Raw genomic sequence first — 21,703 nt, forward strand, 5'->3', positions numbered from 1 at the left:
GGAAGTACCCCAGCACTCTGATTTCCTCCTGCAGGTTGTATGAGATGTGTCTGGCAGCACACTCTGTGCCTTCTTCAGGTCAGCCCTGCTCTGCCTATAAAAACTTTGTCCCTTTCTGCCAGCTCTGTAGCAAAAACATCCCAATCCAAACACCTGGAGGGAAAATTGCTTTCCCTGTGTTGGGACAGAGGTGATCAGACAAGGGTGCAGAAGAAAAATTGGGTGCTGGCTAATTAGGCTTTATTTATGAGCAGGTAATTAGGTGTAGCTGTAGTAGTCATGTTGCAATGTATTCCTATTTCATGGATGTGCCTTAATTCTGGAAGTCTCTAGGAACAGCCACGAAGGATGATGGAGGAGGGAAAGCAGACTCCAAGGCCCAGGAGTGAGCTAGCACAGGAAGGGAATTCTGAGACTGCCTGTGTACAACCCCTGTTCTGCAGCCTGGACTTTCAGGCTGTTGTCCAGACTCCAGGTATGGAGCTCTTGGATAGAGCAGCAAATAAAGAGTTCCTTTCACTGCCAGTGCCGTGGTGTGTGTGTGTGCACTGCAGGTCAGCCTGGGGATCAGGGGTCCTGTGCTCTCCATCTCCTGAGCATGGCTGGGTGCAGCCACCAGCAGGCAACAACCTTCTCAGAAAAAGAACACTAGGGAGGGAATGGCCTGGATTAAATGGGTTCAGGCAGGTTCCCCAACCTCTGGCTGTTTTCTTACCTGTTCTGCCTCCTCCTTGGTGGGGGGATGTCACATGTGTGATGTGCTCACTGCACACCCTCTGCTGCCACACCCAGCAAAATCCATTCCCTTTCCTTTTCAAAGGCTCCCAACTCTTGTTTTTAAACCAAATTTCCTCTGGATCTGTCAGTTCTGTTACAGTCAGAGAGGATGCCAGCAATGATGCCTTGACGTGTCTGTGTTTCTCACAGTGAATAATCAAAACCAATGACATATCTCAGTGCTAAGATCCTCTGAGACATCCTCTGAAAATTCACCAGATCCTGAAGTGGAACAATCCCTGTTTCATACACATAAATATGATTTCATTTGCTCTGTGTGAGGCTCTGGGGATGCTGCAAGGATGGAGCTCCTCTCAGCCGAGGGCCTTGCAAACACATGTAGAGACAAGTTCCCTGCTCCAAGGACCTTCATCCAACCTTCCACGGCTGATGGGGTGAAGGCGAGAGGAAACCCTGCTAAAGTCTCCCAAAAAATGAGGTGGAAGCGCCCTCTTGTGTTCTTGGAGAGGCTGCGTGGGATCGTTATCCAAAAATAGGTGGGTGCACGTTCTCTTCAGATCGTTTTGCAGAAGTAGGAAGCACCTTGGCTACCTAAAGGATAGAAGGTGGAGGACAGGGAGTGCTCCCAGTGTGACACCGTGTGATGGAACCCAAGCTCCATCTCTTACTGTAAACGCAGTGGAAAAGAGCTTGCAGAGGTAGAATGGAAATGGGTTCTGTCACAACATCAAGACACCCAGCGAGGAGCCCACCACACTCAGGCAGAGAATGTGGGCAGGAAAATGCCAGATGGGGGACAGCAGTGAGGGGATTTGTGAAAACAAACTGCACATAAAGTTAAAATAGACTACAATTATGTTTTCAGAGTATTTTTGCCTTCTAAATCCCTTCTAGAGTGGGATGTGGTTGGGAGGCTGGCTCAGGGCATCTGCCAAGGAAGATTTTATGCCCTGAACCAAGTAAGTTGCTCTAGTACCTCCCACTCCCCACTCTCTGCTTGGCATAATGCTCCTTCAAGTACAGGGAGAGCAGGGAGGTGTGGGACACTGATGCTCAGGGAAAAAGGCCCTGAGCAAGGCTCTGCCTTGTCCCTGGACACCTTTACAAGCAGGACTCTTGAGCATCAGTGGAGGAGCCATGTCTTGGGCTCTGTCCCCTGTGCTCACTCAGCTGAGATGCATCAGGGGGAGCAGGTGGGTGCAGGTCTCCATGAAAAGGCAGAAGCAAACCCTGGGCAGGTGGTTCAGGACAACCCTCATTGTAAAAAATCTATTTGGAAAAGACCTACCTGGAAACAACACTTTGATAGCCCCAAAAAAACTACCATTTTTAATTGTCTGCCTTCGTTGAATAGACAAACTTCCCAAATGCCCTTGGGGGCACCCTTGGCTATTTTACAATGGACCCTCTGAAGTCAGGGGAGCAGTGAACAGCAGTCCTTCGAGGTGAAAAACTAACAACCCAATATTGATTATGGAAAATGTGTGCAAATCTCATGACAAACACCCTATTTAGAGTATTTGCCTCTGCAGTTATGAAGACAGGACAGAGAACAGGGTTGTAAACAGAGAAACAAAGCTCAGAAATGCAAAGATGTCACAAGCAAGGAGAAGGGAGAATGAATCAGGGCTTTGAGCCTCTGCAGTTGGGGGTTTATCCACAGCATCTGTCCACAGGTAACTCTGTTTCCCATGCTGGCAGCAGAAATATGTGGCTGAGCAGAAGGAAAACCCAACCTTCCCCCTGCTGTGTGTGCTCTGGGCTCTCTGACCCCTCTCCATCAACAGCCCACACATCCCAGAGGGTTTTTGTCTTGTCAGAGGCTGCCAGCACACTCCTCCCTGTGTCCCCATGTGGCTGCAGACAGACTCTCTCTGCTGGTGGGGACATCCCCAGGCTCCATGTGTTTGGCAGCTGTGGGATGCACAGGCAGCCCCCAGATCCCTCAGTGCACCATTTCCTGTGGCCAGAGAGCACTTTCTGTATTTTGAGTTAATGGTGGCACCACGGGCTGGGTGGTTTCAGGCTTCACAAATCTATTTACAGAAAAAAGAAGAGCTGGAAGCAATCTCTTATTTTTACCTTTTCTGCTTTCCAGAGACCCACAGAAGCACACCATTGTTAATAATAACAATAATAATAATAATAAAAATGCTGAATAAATCTCACTTGAAGCCTGCTTTGGTATGCAAATACTCCCTCCCTATTTGCATCTTTCTAAAGATGCATGCAGATATGAAACCAGATCTATTCCTTAGCAGTTGCATAAGGTTGGCATGTGAAGACCTTCAAGGTAATTATATAGGATTCAGGAATGCAGCTTCTCAGTGAGGACTTGCAGGCATTAAAGTGAAATAAAACTGATACCCAGCCAATTCATCTATGGCTTGCAAGCCCTTGCAGCCCACTGCAAAAAAACCCAAACATCTGCACCTTTTAACCTTACAGTTCTATCTGACGTCTGATCTTGAAGGTCAAACTAGGCTTGATGGAAGAAAAAAAAAAAAAATAGTCTGTTTTTTAGGCTAACATGAGCAGTTTGGAGTGCTGGCACATGGAAGACTGATGCAATTCTGCCCCATTCCCCATCCCCTGGCCCAAACCCCTTTTTCTGCTCCTAACCACGCACCAGGAGGGAACTGAGCCCGAGGAGCAAGGGGAGGGAGGCAGTGACAGCTGCCAGGTGCCCTGGCCAGCTGGAGAGAGGCTGAGGATGGGGCAGGGCTGTGAGCCGGGCCCTGGGGAGGTGCCCAGCATCCCAGCATCCCTGGGTGCTGTGCTGCAGATGCACTCAGGGCCAGACCCCAGCTGAGAGCGATGGAGCAGCACACATTTTCCTCCTCCTGAGACGAGGGAAGCCGGGTTTGCTGCCGGGCTTTCAGCAGCAGGGCAGTGATGCAGGGCTTGAGCTGCTCCTTGGCTCCCTGCCCACTCTGCTGAGCCTGGAGTGAGGAGCAGCTCCCTCTCACCCAGATACGCCCTCGCTCCCTTTGCCCAGGCAGATCTTCAGAGATTTCTCACCTCTTCCCTGCAAGGCTCGTGGTCAGGGCTGGCAGGCAGCAGCCGCTCAGCCAGATCTCCCAGAGTTGCTCCTTTTCCTCTGAGTCTGCATTTTCAGGTACAAGAGTTTGGGCTGCCAAGAGTTTCTAGTGCAGGCACAGGGGGAAAAAAAAAATACACAGTCGTGGTCACCAAACCTTTGCACTCTTTTCAAACAACCCAAAAATACACTGCAAACTGTGCACAAGGCTGTGTTTACCAGGGATGCTGAGAGGCTGCTGTTGCCTTTCCCCTTCCTTTATCATCAATCAGGGCAGTGTGTATGCTCCAGGCCCTTAAACAAAACAGGGATAAACCTTATATTGTGTGGCTTTTGCCTCATATTTGCCCAAAGAGTACAAAAGCACAGGGTGTGCACACTGTGCAGTTTGCAGACACACACACACAGAGCCCCCATGGTGTCTTAGAGGCAGCCAGGAAATATTTCCTCCTCACAAGAAATGTATTTTTGCTGGTTTTAATTTTCAGAGCTTCCCAGGGGGGAAATAAAAAAAGATACTTTTCAATGAGAAGCTGAAGCCTGAACAATCTGTGGTTTCACATTTTGCTGGGTGGAAAGAGGGTGGAAGGAACATCCACCTCCAAACACTTTCATAAAGCCATCACATGCAATCACCCCTTTTCACAGGGAAAGGTCTGTGAAATAAAAATGTGATCAGCCTGATGGGACACTGCAGCCCCATACAGTCAGAGAATGATGGTTTATACACTAAAGATTGAAAAGATGAGGTTTTCCCTTGAGAAAAAGCAGTGCCTGGGATGAGCAGAGCACTCAGCATAGGAGAGTCGCCCAGCTTTTAGCTGCGTGGGCTTATTGTGCTCAGAATTAAAGGTAGCTCTGGTTCTTCCTTTCTTTCCTTCTTTTCTTCCTTTGTCCCTTCCTTACTTCCACATAAACAGGCAGTTTCCCTGCTGTGATAAGTGAGTGAAGACTTGGGGGATGTGACCTGTACCAATGGAAAGGCATGGGAGAAATTAAGGGGATTTGGGGGACAGTCATTTGACTCTGAGAGCAGCTCAGGAAAGTGTGGGGAGTTGATCCACAGATATGGTTGCAGCAGGGTATCCTGCTGTGTGGGGGAAAGCTGATGTTCCCCTTCCCAACGTCAGCCTGGGAGATCCATGGTCAATCAGTGGATCCAGGAGGAGTGGATTCAGCTCAAGATTCCTCCAGATTGAGACAGCCATGGGGGTGGGCACAGAATCCACCTGGGAGCAGGGCAAGGAAGGGTTTAAACAGCAGCATTTTGGGGAAATGAGTCATGTTGTAAGTTCTAAGTTCATGTTCTAAGAAAGAGATCTCATACCCCTGGCATTAAGTTGCACCACAAGAGGCGGTGAGCATTGAGAGGAGCCCATCAAGGTGCAGCATCTGGCCATGGTGGAGATGGCTGACCTGCAGCTGCCTGGAAGGAGCACTAGAGAGGTGGGGATTGGTCTCTTCTCTCAGGTAACAGGGATAGGATGAGAGGAAATGGCCTCAAGTTGCACTAGGGGAGGTTGTGGTTGGAACATTTCCTTCACCAAAAGGATTCCCAGGCACTGAAACAGGCTGCCCTGGGAAGTGGTGGGGTCACCATCCCTGGAGGGATTGCAAAGGCGTGTAGATGTGACATTTGGGGACACATTTTAGTGACGGACTTGGCAGTTCTGGGTTGATGACTGGATCTGCTGCTCTCAAGGTCTTTTCCAACCTAAATGATTCTCTAATTCTCTTTCATTCAGAGGGGGATGCTCTGCTGTGACAAGGAGAGACATCCTCAGGTATTGCTCGAGGCCAGCTCTGCTCCTCAGGGAGGGGGAGGCTGTGTGAGAGCAACCCACACCATCAAAACCATCAAACACCAAAACCCATCAAACACCAAACACACCTGCTGCTGTCCCACAGCTGGGTGCTGTGCACCACGAGACAGTCACAATTGGGCAGCATTTTAGGGTGCTATCTACTCACAAACCCTGTCAGGACCTACAGGCTGTGCCAGTGCTGTTCTCAAAACCAGACCCTAAAACCCTAAACTAAGGGCACCAGGAGCCTTCTCTTTCAGTGTTTCATTTCTCACAGTCCAGAATGAACTTCATTTCACACACCCTGTGGTGGTGATTGGATCTATCACTGATGTCCTGAGAGCGCTCCACTGAAGTCCAAGATTTGCTGCATTTCACTTACTGAGGCCAAACAGGAGCTGGAGTTGGCCTGGGATGTCCCCATACCCCTTGGCCATCTCTGCAACCCAACCACCACCTGAACTTGAGAGCATGGAGACCAAAAATCTTCAAAATTTGTATCTTTTCATTACCCTGGGGAAGCCAGAGGCTTCTTGAAGTGGAAATTGCCACCACAAAACCCAACAACTACAAAGTTCCCCCCCCAAAAAACCCAAGCTTTCCAACCTGCATGAAAGAAAATCAGAAGAAAAACCTGGCAATCAGGGAATATTCAAAGGGAATGTGCATCCATGAAGGCTCTTGCACCAGTTTTCCCATGATTCCCACAGATAAGGCATTTGTGTTCCTACATGTTGGGATGAAGCTGGAGCCCCACAGTCCCAGGGGGCACAGGGTGAGCACACGTGGGGTCCCTCCCCAGCACGTGCCAGGGCTGTGGAAGCTCATTAAAATGGACCAAGAAATGTGCCAGCTGCAAATGCAAAGACAAGACTTTTCAAATAAGCCCCATTAGTTCCACATGTGCATTTGATAGATAATTTTTATTTTTTCAGGTTACGTAACATGAAACCAATAATTATGGAAATGAGTGTGAGGATCCAGATAGTCTCCAGAAAAAGCAGGCAGAGACAGGGAGAGTGAACAATACCAGAGACTTTGCAGGGATTTTTCCTCCCTTAATGCACCCATCCTTAGCAAACTGCTCGTGCAGAGCCCTACTCAGCAGACCAAAGGAAAGCAATTGGCTCTGGGAGCTTCATCTCCCTGGAGCTGCACAGGGCCTTCAGCTGCAGGATTAAAATCTGGCTGTGCAGTCACATATCCAGCCCTGTGGCCACACAGGCAAATGGCTCTCCTCACCCCCAAAAAATGTGGAGAATGTGCTGGAAAGAGTGCAAAATCTGCTTCTTCCCTCAACTGCTTGTAGCTAGTTTGCTGTGAATTCCTTGGTTGGGGATCAAATCTGGAGGAAACAAACATCACAATCAGTATTTTTCAGAAAACCATTTATGCATCAATCTGTTTATAACAAATAGCAAATCTCTATTCACACCCAAACTGATTTATTCTCTCATGCTTGCTCACACCCCACCATCCCCACTCACACTCCTCTGACAAGCAGAGTACAAATCTGTGTGCAGCAAAGCTGGGCACATGGGGAGGAAAGAAAGAGGAACACGCAGGTTTTTAGTGGGGATACTGATATCAAAACAACATTTTACGATTAGGGGGGAAAAAGTTTAAAAAAAAAAAAAAAAAAAGTAGAGGTGATTACGTAAACTGCTGTCCCTGTCTGGTCAGCACAAATCTCGTGTGGGCTTAGGTCAGTCTGTTTGACACAGCTAGAAACAGTTGTCTGTGTTAACCATTAGCAGCTCCCAGTTCAAAGTTCCCTGTGAGCTGCCTCTGTTCCCTGCCAGCATTCCCTGTGTCTGCCTCAGGTAAGGTGCAGGCAGCACTGCCCACCCCTGTCCGTGTCCATGTCCATGGAATGAGGCACCAAACAAACCTCCCCTTCCAGCCTGGATGCTCCCTCCAGAGTATCTGACTACAGCAAACAAAACCAAAAAGCACAGCTTATTGCTCTAAGTGCAGTGGCCAGGCCTCAGAGTGCCTGGAATAAAACTCCAGCCCCTACCCTGGAAAAGTCCTGGGATGCAATCACAGGACAAGGAAGGGTGGGTGGTTCTAACAGGTAAAGGTGTGATCCAAAGGAGAAGCATGGAAGTGGCATCATCTGCTGCCTGTGGAAGCATCTGGAGGACTTTCTACCACCCTCCTCATATTCTGCAGGGAAACCCCCATTGTTTGAGGGAAAAGGGTGTGATGTGGCTCTTTGTCACTAGAGGAGAGAAAAGGAAGCTTGGATTCTTAAAACCTCTCAGCTGCCTTTTCTGTCCAGCTGTCATCGGGATAGAGACACACAGAAGTCACGTGGTTGTTTCCACCTTTCCTCCTCAGGAAACTGAGGAGGTATTTGAGGTTGGCTGCTCTTTCAATTTCAGCCCCCAGTTTTTAATTAGAGTTGATGACATCTGGAAAGGCCCTTTCAGAGGTACAGTCAGTGCTAAACTGTTTGTTTCCCTTGGAGAACAGGAGCAGAGTAGCCAGAACACAGTCTGTGTCCCAAATATGTCAAGGGTTGCTGGAAAGAGCATTTGGGGACCACAGGGGTGCTGAATGATCCTCACAGCACCTCTTTACACCTTGTCCTCCACCTGGGGGAACTGCTGGAGCTCAAAAAATCACAACCCAGCAAAGCTTCCAGTTTCTTCAATGTATCTCTTCCAACTTCTCACAAGGCAAGACACAAACCCCAGGAGTCTTCAAGAGTGATTCTTTCCCTTCCTTGGTTGTTGGAAGAAAAGTTGTTTTGCGGACTCGTACATCCAGTCCCTCCATCCTCCTAACTACTCCCCCACTGCCTTGATTTGCTATTTGGAGGCAGATCAATGTGATTCAGGCCCCTCTTCCTAGTAACATCTCAGCATCAAGATTTCCTGCCCATCTTCCCACAGATCCTTGCCAGCAGAGCAAAGCCAGAGCACCGCTAATGGCGAAGGCTGAAATCGCCATGAGATGAGCAAGGCCCCCAGTAGAGACAGTAGCTGAGGAATCAGCCTGAGGCTCTGTAATCCTGGCAAAAACAGTTTCAAAACACACTTTATCTAGTGAGGGTGCCTCAGAGCTGTGCAGGGAATTGTTTCATGCAGCCCTTTTATGGAAAGAGGCGCTGGAGAGCAGTAGTCCCCGAAATAATTCACGAGGCTTTTAGCAGCCTCTATTACTCACTATTGGAAGGACTGAAATGCTCATTGTTTCATTCTGGCAGCCAAATCCTCCTCCACTAAAATAAATAGCTATCAAGGATGCATCCCAGCTTCAGAGGTTTGGGTTGCCCACAAAATTAAAATCCTTCTATCCTCCATCAGGTTTGTCTCTTGATAATCCAGCAGCTGCTACAGTCGCTGGAATTTTCCCATTACCATGCAGGGCATCCTGCACAGTCCTCCATGAAGAATTGTCCATCAGTTCAGGGAGACCCTGGGAGAATGTCTGGCACAAACCTGAGCATGTACAAAGCCAAGGCTCAGCTCCAGGCTGGTCTCAGGCCCTGCTGAAAGGAACACAACTGACACCATGACCAGAGTCCACCATGTGGAACCAAACTTGTATCTATCCACAAGGCAGAGAATTAAAACCATTCGTGCTTCTCAGTTGTTCTAGATGCCGAAATAAAAGCTGAGTAAGGAGGTTTGTTCCAGTAAGAGCTGAATCAGAACAGATGGAGAAGTGCAAGCTATTATTCCTACAGCAATGACACGGACACTCCATTTGTTTATCCAGATCTCTGCCTTGCCCTGACTCACTGGCTTCCCATCTCAAAGGTTTCTTGCTTAGTTTAGTCATTTCTGGGTAAATTATTTTCCAACTTTTGATGTCAAATGAAGCTTTCTTGTTCATTATAAACCAACATGGTGATCTGCTCTTGTTTGTGCACTGGCTTTGCTGCTTGGTCAACTTTCCAGCATGAGCAGAAAAAATCCCAGGGAGAACCTTGCAGTAACCTAGTTATTGTTAGGTGAAAAGCAGCTCTTTTTGTGCCATGGTGCTCTAGAGAGGTTGAGGAGGCAACTTTTGCCCGATTCTGACTTTAATCAAACTTAGATTTTGGCTAAATCAAATCTCCTCAGTTGGTCCTGCCTCTGTTTCCCCTAATGGTGAATTATTTCAATTCATTTCATCTGGACCCTGGCCTGCCTTTCATTTTTGCCAGGAGTGTGTTCCCTGGAGCTGTTAACACCCCAGAGAGAAGCCTTCTCCTGCAGCTCCTGCAGAACCTCCCCAGCAAAGCCACAAGCCCAGGGGACCACAAATTGAACTGAAAACATCCTTGGTTTGGAGTATGGGTGTATGACCTGTGCCAGAAGCATCCATTTTAAAAATCCCCTTATTACAGTGGAGCTCATTCTGAGACAAGGTGGGGACACAGATTCCAGCAGCTTCCCACCTAAATCAGACTCCAGCTTTGGGTCTAGATGGCTGTGGGTGCCCAGCCAGGGTCTGAACTTATCTGGTGATTTTATGGGGAGGAAGGAGACCTCAGTGGTTGGCAAAAACCTGACGGAAGGAGGGAGGAGGCTTCACCTCCTCCGCTCTTCAGTGTCAGCTCTCCAATTCAACACCATCCCCATTTGCACATCAGCTTTTAATATTTAATTGCAGCTCTGCCAAGGGACTTTGCCTCCTCTCCTGCACAGGAGGGGGAGAGGAAGGAGGCAGCAGCGTGGTGCTGGAGAGCCCCAAGGAGACTATCAAATGGCAGATCTCAGGCAGAGCGAAGCGCTCTAGCATGTAAGTGATTTTACACAAAAACCCCTCCCAGATCACAGGAGATGGAATGAATTAATATCAGAAAAATCCTGTAAACCCTTAGCAACTGGGGGGATGCTGTGCTGGCTGTGGGAACTGTTCAGGGTGGGCTGAGAAGGGTATTTTCATCGACTGCCTGTATTTAAGGGAAAGGAGGGATAGGGAATACTGCTCCCTAACAGGCTCATTTTGCCACAGAGTAAATCCCTGGCGGGCCCTTAACCTGGAATTGTTTAATGTTAGACCACAAAAATGGGAAACAACCCCTTAACTGTGGGAGGTGGGAGCCTGTGATCTGCAGATCTGTCTCTCCTCTAACACCATGGGAAATGGCCTGGAAAACAAACAAATAAACAAACAAAAAAAAAATTTAAGCAACTAGTGAGAGATGTATTTCCCTCCCTCCGGTCTTTATTTCAGATGTCTTAACAGGCATAAGAAGGGAAGCAGATATTCACAAGTTGCTGAATGATATTCTTATCTCCCCTAAAATCTGTCCATTTTGAGTGCATCTGAAAGTGGACACCCAAACATGGGTGGACAATGACTAGACACTGAATAATATTCAGGCCAGAGCCACAGAAAATGCTGATGAAACATTTTTTTTACAAGCAACGTGGCTTTTAGAACAAATACTTTCAAAATGTAAATACAAGTACTTCATAATCCCATAGTTCAAATGTCTGTGTCAGTAATTAAAAAGCAATTACATATAACTTGTAGGTCCCCAGAGCTCTGTCTACACTCAGAAAATGAACCCCAGATGACCTAATGTACTTCCAAGTGTCAGATCAATCACTGCAAATACAATGCCTGAGACTTCTGCTGCACATTTTTGAAGTCTGGAAAACAAAAACATTTTTGGCAGAAGAGGCCAAGCGGTTCTTAAATCTCCAGTAACTGTCTGAATCCAGAGCTGGTTCAGATCTATGTGATACTGGAAACATCAGAAAATTTTAACTGATGATGCATATGCAAATTGCATTAAATAACTTTTAAATTATTTAAAGCTAATTTTCTTCACGTCTTTTCTTCCTTCACATCTCTCACTGTCACAGAGGTGAACTTGGGGATCTAAGAGAATGAGATAAGTGGTAGACAGAGTAGAAAAGACCATTTCCCTGCATTAAGTGTGATTTAATTTAACTTGTGTCTGCTTTAGCCCCATTTTGTTTTTCAAAAGTGAATTTCAGTGATGAGGTTTGCAGATGGATCTGTAGAGACAGCATTTGTTCCACAGCCTTTTGCTGATGCCCTGGTCCCTTGAGTGGAGATGGACACACCAATTTTTGGCCTCTTTTCCCCGAGTCTTCACATCCAGCACCATAACCTTTGCTCTCTTGTTTCAATGCCAGCAGCTCTCTTGTTTCAATGCCAGCAGACAGAAAACATGGAAAAAGCTGAGAAGCTGAGGCCAGCTCAGTCCTTCCCTTCCCTGTGCCATTCTCCAAGGAGCAATCCAGAGCTCAGGGCAGTTCTCCTGAGGAAAGCTGTGTCCGTCTCAGAACTGGTTGCCAGGTGGGTGGTGTTTAATCTGTGGTTGAAGTTCACCTCAAATCTGAGGGGGTTCCAGGGAGGACTCTCCTTCTCCACCTCTGTAACAAACAAATCTCACTCAGATAAGATCTTTCCCAAGCACAGCATCCCAAATTGTCAGGTCTTAAGTGAGAGGTGGGTGTTTTCTGTCACAAGTGCTCCTATCTGTTCTATATTTCCAAATTATGTCTTGAAAGACAACTCCTGATTTAAAATCCAGACACACTCGACAATCTTCACTAAATAAAATGACACAGAGGAATTTACCCTTGACCCCAAGGACTGGAGCATTCCCAGGTGGACAATTAAAGTTTTTAATCTTGGTAGTTTGTAAGGTGCCACAAGGGAAAAGAGCAAATGCTGGAGAGATGAGCTGATGGGGAGGAAAGAGGGGTATGGGCACTGCATCCCCTCCTGGTTTCTCTCAACTGTCTCTTACCAAAAGGCTCCTGGGAGAGTCACATTTCAGCCCAAGCCTCTTAAGGGCTGATTTCTGTTCTTGTTACAACCCATAACTGAGATCAGACCAAAACGCTGCCAAGCGTGAGACAAGATTAGGAACAGAACCTAAAGTACATATCCCTCTATGTAAGAGTGACAGAGAAGCTGTCAAGTCTGTCTCTTGAACTTCCCCATGGGACAGTTTGGTTCCAAATATCCCAAAATTGGTTCATTTCCACTGCAAATAGCCATGTCTCTGACAGGGTCTTTGGAGAAAGCTGAGAGTGCACTCCCCCCAGCGCGGAAGTGAAGGAAGGTGGTTTATTCTGTGAAGGTCTCACTCACCACTGGTGTTATGTTGGGTCAGGTACCAACTTGATAAATCCCTTTACTTTAGGTTAAAGTTGAATAAATCGACCTTCTGGAAAGCCCGAGTTCAGCTCCAAGCTATAAATCAGCAAAGTGCAATAATACACCTCGTTCAGGCAATGCAAACCCCCTACACATCCCCCGCCAGTGGGGACATGGATGCTCCAGGGACACTTCTGCATGGAGCTTGAGAGGAGAGGGCTCACAATGGCTCTGGCAGTACAGCCCTGAGCCAAAACCAGTCCTCTCAGGGGGATTTCTCACCTCTCTGTCACTCTTCAAGCTTCCCTTTGTAGTTTATTGGCTTTGATATTTTCCAGAGGGTAGGGGAAGGCAGAACAAGCCTGTCCACAATATGCAAAAACATATTCAGGCTCAAAAGGGACTAAGGTGCCATCTCCTGTCTTCCCTGCAGGTACCAGCGCATCTTGAACGGTGAAAAAAACATGACCAAGCAAGAACATGGCAAGGTGAGAGCCAAAGGCTCAAAGCTGCTGGTGTGGGCTGTCCTCACAACATAAAGCTGCAGTCCTTGGCAATGAGAGACAAACAAAAACTCAGCATTTTCTGCAAAACCCAGTGCTGTTCTGAGAAAGCCCAGGACAGGTCAGACCCAATTTCCTCTTAGCATGTACAGATAGACTGGCATACATAAGATGTCCCAGGATGGAAATTTCAGGTTGCTGTGGAATGAAAAAAATTGTGGAGGTAGAGAATAACAGAAGATAATCAGGAAGTGAAGGACCTGGCAGAGGATGCATCTCAAATTAGGTACCTGTGTCATTTCTGCCATTCTACTCCACCATTCTAGCACCTTCTTGGTGTTTTTTACTGTAATGGGACTTAAACATCAAGTTCATGGGTAGATTTTGCATTTAGGGGTCTGCAACTCAGGATCTTAAATGGAATTCCCCCCAGCCAGAAGCTGTGACTACTGTTCTCACATCGTGACAAAGGGACACTTCTCACCTGCTAGTGTTCCTCATATTTTGATTGCAAACTCACTGGCATAATGTGCAGTTCTCAGCTCTGTGTTTGTTCATTTGACCCTGCTTTGTGATAAGGGGCCTCTTACAACCTGGAATAAAAAGGAGAAGATAACACAGGGGAAGCCAGATATTCTGGATTTCATCCAGCTTTTCTGCTAAAAATGGGGGTGATTCCCACTGACGACAGAAAGATGAATTCCACCTAATTAAACAAAAGGCAGAATCTGAACATTTTTATTTTCAGTTCAGGGTTCTAAGAAGAAACTGCAAATTTCTTATTAAATGATAGAGAAGGGGATTTTCTCCTGTTTGGAAACACATTTTCATAGAGTAGGAGGATGGAGATGGGAATTAAGCAATGATCCAAGAGAGGAGACAATCACTGGCCATATTTTTTCTACACCAAGGCTTTCTTACATGTTCATGGACAAGTCAGGAGTGTTCACCAGAAGCAGGCAAGACAGAAACTTCAACACTTCAAAAACAAGCTATTGTGTCCTTAACATTCATTTCAGAGAACATAGAAAGTGGAGGGGTACTCTTTCATTCCACAAAGTTAGAAAATCAACAGATGTGGTGCTTGAAGTAGAAAAGTAGGAAGGAAAAATTTCACATGGTTTATTATTTAAATTATATAAGAACCTATTTTGATGGTTTGGGGTTGTTGTTTTTGGTTTTTTAGCTCATGGAAGCAAGATATCCATCACAGAACAATGCCATTCCAGTGGGGAAAAACTGTACCTTTCCTCGAAGTCATCCCTGCGATATGTGCCCAAGCAAGCCCCTGGAGGGTGTTCCTATCCCTAAGACTGGTGCTCCAGCAAGGAATTTCAGAGGACTCCTGGCCAGCTCTGACATCCCTAAAATCACCCCACGCTGTGAGAGCTCACCCTGTGGTCCACTGGAGGCACCATCTCCCAAAGGCTCTTGGAGGAAGAGGGAGGCTGATCACACCAGCATCCTGACAACAATCCAGCCCCTGAGCTTGGAGAGCAAACCCCCCAGAGACCCAACCTTCCTTTCCCCTCTCCAGAGCATCCAGAGGAAGGCACGATGGAGTCCTGCCACCACCACAGGGAAGGAGTCTGCTGCAAAGGTCAGTAGGTGCTCTTCTCCAAAAGGCCCTGGAAATACTTTTTATCCCTATAAATTCCTGGACTTCATGGTGGTGATTCATCACCCACTGATGTCAATCCCTAGGCACAAGGGACAGGTTTCCCTGTGGATGTTTGTCTGGTGCCATCCAGCCCTGGGTGATTTAATGCCACCAGGGGCAGAGGTCAGATGTTCAATAAACTGTTCCTCATGATCATCCTCTTCCTGGAGGGAAGGAGTTGGTAGGAATGGGCAGCCTGGAGAAAGACCTACATCCAGAAAACATGGGAAAGTCTATCAACCATGTTGATATCATCTGGAATATCAGTTGTGGATGAGATCTTATCAGAAATTATCTTGTCCATCTCTTTGCTGTATGCTATCAGCTCACATGAGGGACTGGTCCTTCACTGTGAGTGCGGCAAAGGGCAACACCTTCCACTACTGGGTTTGAGACACAAAAATCATTGTGGGAGTTGGTAAAGGAAATGGATGGATAGTCCTGTCTCAGAAATCAAGGCCAGGTAGGGAAAATACCACTTAGCTCTGGAAATGAGGCAGAGCATCAAAAAACTGTGAAGCACAGCCCTTGGAGAGAATAGATCAAAGGCTGGGTCCTGCAGGGGGAAAAAAAGCCACCTTTGGCTCTGGAAAGCCTCTGGTGCTGTCACTTTCCCCACACTGGGTCTTTGTGCAGCTCTTCTCCTCCATTTATGGGAATTTACCTGTTTCCCTGCTGTTGTTCCCACACAGGAAGGGAAGCAGTCCTGGGACAGGCAGGGGATCATCTCCTCGGTGCCAGATCCAGCTGATGACTCAGGAACGGGCAGAAGCTGTGAGTTGGATTTATTTTGGTTTCCAGGCATCATTGCTACCCTGTTTCCACCTCTATAGATGCAGCTGGGAAGGCTCTGCTTGGTCCTTACACGGAGCTGTGTTTCCCACAGAACCCCACAGCAGACACTGACCAGGCAACGCTGGCTGGGGACATGTGGGTCCTGCCAGGACAGGACACTCAGGAATATGGCCAAGGATAGGGAGCACAGAGAGCAGACAAGCCCTCGACTGCAGCCCTGATCAGTCCCACTGCATGGAGCTGGCAAATCCCAGCACAGCCGGGATCTGGGCCAGTGATGAGTCCACAGAGCCATGCTGGCTCTCCCTGTGCTGTTACCCCAGCAGTTAAAAATAGCTGCTATTAAATACCAAGGAAGAAATACATCCATGTTTAGTTTGGGATGAGTAATATCTCCCTGCACCTCAGCCTTGAGGAGAGGAAGAGGGAGAGGTTCCTTTGTACCTAACTAAGGAGCCTTGGCCCGGCTCCTTTTTGAATTTGGCAGCAGCGGTGTATCAGAGAGAGTCATCCTTGGCTTAAGATAGGGCATGTAAGTGATCCCTAATGTTATGATATCATCGGGACTAAAGCAGGTCAGGGATATTTCAAGGCAAGAGGCATCTGTCAAGAGTGAAAAATCCAAGGTTTGCATGGGAAAGAGTAGAATTTTACTGAACTTTGCTGTTTGACTTGGTGCTGAAAAGACCAGATCGCCAAAAAATCCCATAATGACTGAATTAGAGACCACTGGACCATCCCAGGATTTTTGCCCTGGATCAGGAATCCAGAGTCCCCTTAAACCATGTATTTAGTATTTGTTCTTTTTTCTTTCCATTTCTTTCTTGCCTTTCACACAAGAGGGGGAAAAAGGATCACACGCTGCCTGGATTTGAGACCCTGTATTTAATTACCCAGCTGCATGGGAAAAGAAGTCTCACATGAGCACACAAGCGATGGAGTTTTCCACAGCATTGCTGGGTTTCCACAGCATTGCTGGGATTTTTTTTTTTTTTAGTATCAGAGCACATGATGTCACCAGGCTATCTAGCTCAACGCTGTCACAGATTTGTGTGCCTTTTCGAGTGCCAGGAACGTCTTTTCCCTGGCTGGCCAGGGGTGAATCATGGCCTATCTTAGAGCCTTACACCACTCCCCAGCCCCTGACTCAAAGGCCTTGTAAATAGCCATGGCTTCATGTGGTCGTGCTTCATTGGAAGGGCTTTGTGTGAGGTCCTTCTGGGGAGGCAATTCCATCCAGGGAGCTGGGAATACCACAGCTACCACTGAGGTGGGTGCTGGATTTGCTCAGAGACAGGAGTTGTAATGCTTCCTAAAAAAGTCCAGGAGCCAGCTGTCCCAAATCTCTCTGGGACCAGACACACCCAAGGCTGTACCTGTGCTGTGCTCTGTCATTCCCATGGAGCCAGAGAGGTGCTGGTGCTCCACGAGCCCCAGCAGTGACCAGGGCAGATCTTCCATGGAAGCCTCCTCACCACCCCACAAGGGTGGGGGACAGCCCCATTCCTGAGGGATGAGGAGGGGACACCCCCAACTTGGGATGGGGAAAGCAGTGTTGAGTGGTTTGGAGCCACACAATAACACAATCTACGCACAGACCACAGTTCTCATGGGCTGGGGTGTCTGATATGAAGGACAACAGCTTGGCAGTGTGTGAGTTTGTGGGCCCCACGCTGGGCAACTCCCTGAGGGCTCCCCTGGTGGGGGGAAACCCTCCTGAAGCAGTTCTTTGTCAGGAAAAGCAGCAGAACAGGATCTTTTCGGTCTTCAGGTTCTTGTTTTATTGTTATCTTATCAAGGCTTCAGCACGCTGTCTGCGCCCAGACCTTGCATGCAGGAAAACAGCACAAAAATGGCCAACAATCTCTTGTTACAAGGCCTTTTAAGTCTAATCAAAAACTAAACCACCCAATTAAGAAGTGACACCTAGATTATTTCCCTTTCTAATCCAGTAACTGACCCCTAAAGGTCCGCAATGCGGATTTTTCTGCCCAATTACAAGATACCACCCAAACCCAAGAAGAAGAAGGAAGAAGAAGAAAGAAGGAGCTCGAGAGAACACCCTGTATCCTTCATCTTGTACCCACCTACAATATGCTAAAAATCCTAAAACCTAAATTCCTCACCCATGTGACATACTAAACTACTCTATACAATCTCTACACTCTATTTCACACTTTTGTGGTCTCTAGTTTACTTTGAAGCTTAGGAGGCCTTCTCCATGAATGAGGGTCAAAGTCAGTGTTTTCCTGGGAGTCAGAGCACCCCAGGGCAGACAGGGAGATATTCCCCTTGCCCTGGGTTCCCACAGCAGTGCTCAGGACAGCTCTGCTGACTGGAGCTGGGTTTATCAGCAAACACATGTCAGTCTGGAGCTGAATAACTGTACAAAAAGTCAAAGCACCAGTGGCTGCATCTCTTTCCAGGCACAGCACCTGAGACACTGCTGCAGGGCTGAGCAGTGCTCTGGGGGATGGCTTTTACACCCCTTAGAAAAGTACATTCCCAGGCAGCCAAAACAGCTGGGCTGTGTGTCCCTGGTCACGCTGGAGATATCAGATGATCCAGAGGAAGCTGCCACCAAGGACGTCACCAAGTCACGGATTAAAGGGGTCCAAGTGGCCATAGTCTGCAGTAATGAGATGAAACTGAGCAAAAATCTTCCCAGGAAGGAAGATGGCAAATCAAGGAACCATTTTTCCCAAAGGGAAATAGTTGAAAGTTTGAGTCCTTTAATATTCAAAAGGAGAAGGCACCAACTAATTCACTGCAGGTAGAGTCTCCTGAGTGCTCTGGATTTAAAAATCAACAACTTCTAGATGAATTTTGGCAATCAGAAAGAGGGAATAGTGGCCAGGGAAGAGAGGAGAGGGACATGCACAAAGGTTTGTGTGTGTGTGTGTGTGTGTGTATTAACACTGTTCCATTATCCAGGGCTGAAGGGCACACGGGGGTGTTACCTTGGTGCAGAGCAAAGATGAAACGGGAGCCTGAGGTGACTGCAAATTGCAGAGCATCCAGGCAGCCTCAAACCCACCTGCAAAGCCCACCTTCCCCTTTCTATTCTACTCTACTCTATTCTATTCTACTCTATTCTATTCTATTCTATTATTCTATTCTATTCTATTCTATTCTATTCTATTCTATTCTATTCTACTCTATTCTATTCTATTCTATTCTATTCTATTCTATTCTATTCTACTCTATTCTATTCTATTCTATTCTACTCTATTCTATTCTACTCTATTCTATTCTATCCTATCCAATCCATTTCGACCTCTGCACGAGGGGAATTTTAAAAGCAAGGAGAGGAGGCGAAGGAGCGGACAGGAAACAGGGGCGTCCCCCATCCTGCACGCAGAGAGACTGGGGTTTGGCTTAAGGGTTTGCTGAACAGGGGAGGCTTCATCCCCTGCTGGCTGCAGCACCCGCACGTTCTGCTGCGAGGGGGTGCGGTGCCATCTAGCGACAGCAGGACTGACTCACTGCCATCCCAAAATCCAGCTCCGCAAGGATGCTCCGGACGCTGCGTCCCAGCCCCAGCGGTGGGGGAGGTTGCCACCCTCCCTCTCGCCGTGACCCGGGGCTTTGCAGCCATCGTTCCGCCGTCTGCACCATGCTGCTCAGCAGATGGGCTCGGCAGAACATCGCTAGTGAGCTGGAAAGGTCTGAAAGGCGGGGGTCGGGGGGGGATGCTGATTTAAGGTAAAAGGCTGGGCTTGTGCCAGAGACGGCTCCGAGTTCAAGGAAGCTCCAGCACTTGCCACGATAGAGGCTCGTACAATCAAAATGATCCTTAAAAGCTCATTTACCTTCCAGCAGCTGCTTTTCATGGGCACGAGAAGCAGGAGCTGAATATCAGGACTCCTGTACCTGTCCAGCCCTCGCTGCTTTGTGCCTCTGCAACCCAGGCAGGAGGGAAACTTGGGGTGTTTAAGCACGAGATCCATCTCGTGCCCCAACTCTAACACCTCACATCACAGAAAGAAGGGGCAGCAGGACCTGCCACCCATCCCCTGTCAGCTCTGCCAGCCCCTGTGACCGATTAGGGAAGCGGGGATCACAGGCATTTTTTGGGGAGGTTGTCACGGGAGCACACACTATCCAGGGCTGAAGGGCACACGGGGGTGTTACCTCGGTGCAGAGCAAAGATGAAACAGGAGCCTGAGGTGACTGCAAATTGCAGAGCATCCAGGCAGCCTCAAACCCACCTGCAAACCCCTCCTCCCACTTTCTATTCTATTCTATTCTATTCTATTCTATTCTTCTATTCTATTCTATTCTTCTATTCTATTCTATTCTATTCTATTCTATTCTATTCTATTCTATTCTATTCTATTCTATCCTATCCATTTCGACCTCTGCACAAGGGGAAGAATCCAGGGATTCTTGGAGGGCAGGGGAGGGATCAGCCTCTGCTGATCAGCCTGGCTGATATCTGCCAACAATCAAAGCAGACAAGCTTGTCCCTCCTAATTGGCTTTTCCTGCAAGCTCCAGTCTCTGCTTTCGCTCAATCTAACCTAAAGTGCCTTTCCCTTGCTAAGACCCTCCTGCCCTCTTCACTGGGCTTCCAGCAACAGCCACCCCATCTCAGCCAAGAGCTCAGGGCTGCCCTCTGCTCCAGACCTGGGGCTGCTGATCTCTCCCCTCACACACTCAGTGCCTCTCAGAAAACCCCAGTGCCTCCGTGATTTATTTTTCCTCATTTCCTGCCTTCTAATTAGTGCTGTGTGTCAGACAAGAGGAAAAAACCCTTTCCCCAGGAGCTGTGCAGAGCTGCCAGGTAGCTCGGATCTCTCAGGGCTGCAGGAGCAGTTTGCAGGGGCACTGATGGGGACACACGTGGAAGTCACAGCCCACAGCAGAGCAGGTCCCTCACCTAGGGATGGAGAGGGACAGCAGGAGAGTGAACAGGCAGCCATGTGTGCAGACAGAACACACAGATGTTGCAGATGAGAACAGAACTCCCCACAAATACACCCTGTGTGCTCCTGCCAGGCACAGGCAGCCCATGACACACAAATACCCACTGCCAGCTGCTGACTGAGCTGATTTGCTCTGCCCTTTGCCTCTGGCATTTCTGTCCCTCCATCCACACGGAATAAATAAGATATCTCAGTTCCCAGTGTGCTGCTGTGTTTGCAGACACCACTGCCACCCACTTGTGCTACCTGAGCGGGTGTGTGCTTGCTGACAGCCCCTGCCACCCCCACCCCCTGCCCCACCACCTGGCTGGCCATCAAGGACCTGCCTGTCACCCTCCCAGCAGCTCTTTTTCTGATCCTCATGTATGGAAGGAAGCAACAAAGCATCCAGAGAGCATCAAAAGGAGGGGTGATGATCTCCAGAGGCACAAGGGGTAACACGGACAGCAGGGGAAGAGCAACTCATGGCCCTGCAGGATGGATAAAGAAACTGGGCTGTGGTAGAGAGGAGCTGGGCCCTGCCCAGCCCTGTGAAAACAGATGTTCACCTGCAGCTGGACAGGCTGTGATGGGATGCGATGGCACGTGATGGTGGCAAGGAAACCACAGCTCATGCTGAACTGCAGCCTGAGTGATGTGTGGTATCCTCTCCTGGTACCTGCAGACCTACAGGGATAAGAGACGGGCAGCAGCCCCACCAAACACCCCTGAAAAAGTCCAGCAAAACTACTCAGGAGAAGTGCATGGAAAAACTTAAACATCTCAGTGCTTAAAGTGGGCATATAAAATGAGGGAAATGAACGTTTTACGTGGGGACATAGTGAGAGGACAAGGGGGCATTATTTAAAACTAAAGGAGGAGAGATTTAGATTAGATGTTAGGGAAAAAAGCCTTTACTCAGAGGGTAGTGAGGTATTGAAATGGATTGCCCAGAGAAGTTGTAGATGGTCTAGTGGAAGGCGTCTCTGTCCATGGCAGGGTCTTGGGAATGGGATGATTTTTAATGTCCCTTCCAACCCAAACCACTCTGGGATTCTGTGAAACTGGAAAATCAGCATCAGTTGCTTGGCCCTTTTACAACAAAGAGCATGGAGTGTTTTATCTCAGGTGATGGGGACTTCTGGAACTGGCACAGCCAACCCACATCTTCCA

General features: G+C 48.0%; 1 protein-coding gene across 1 annotated transcript in view; it reads left to right on the forward strand.

Annotated features, from left to right (window-relative positions):
* The first annotated feature begins 10,194 nt into the window (after positions 1-10,194).
* The window catches only part of XIRP1 (xin actin binding repeat containing 1), a 33,805-nt gene continuing 22,296 nt past the window's right edge, over positions 10,195-21,703 (forward strand). The window contains exons 1-5 of the mRNA XM_068175416.1: positions 10,195-10,320; positions 11,717-11,856; positions 13,100-13,154; positions 14,356-14,769; positions 15,522-15,603. Coding sequence (XP_068031517.1) covers positions 11,729-11,856; positions 13,100-13,154; positions 14,356-14,769; positions 15,522-15,603 — 679 coding nt within the window. The 5' untranslated portion in view covers positions 10,195-10,320; positions 11,717-11,728. The remainder of the gene's footprint in view (positions 10,321-11,716; positions 11,857-13,099; positions 13,155-14,355; positions 14,770-15,521; positions 15,604-21,703) is intronic.

Source organism: Anomalospiza imberbis, chromosome 1, assembly GCF_031753505.1.
Source record: "Anomalospiza imberbis isolate Cuckoo-Finch-1a 21T00152 chromosome 1, ASM3175350v1, whole genome shotgun sequence".
NCBI classification, from domain to species: Eukaryota; Metazoa; Chordata; class Aves; order Passeriformes; family Viduidae; genus Anomalospiza; species Anomalospiza imberbis.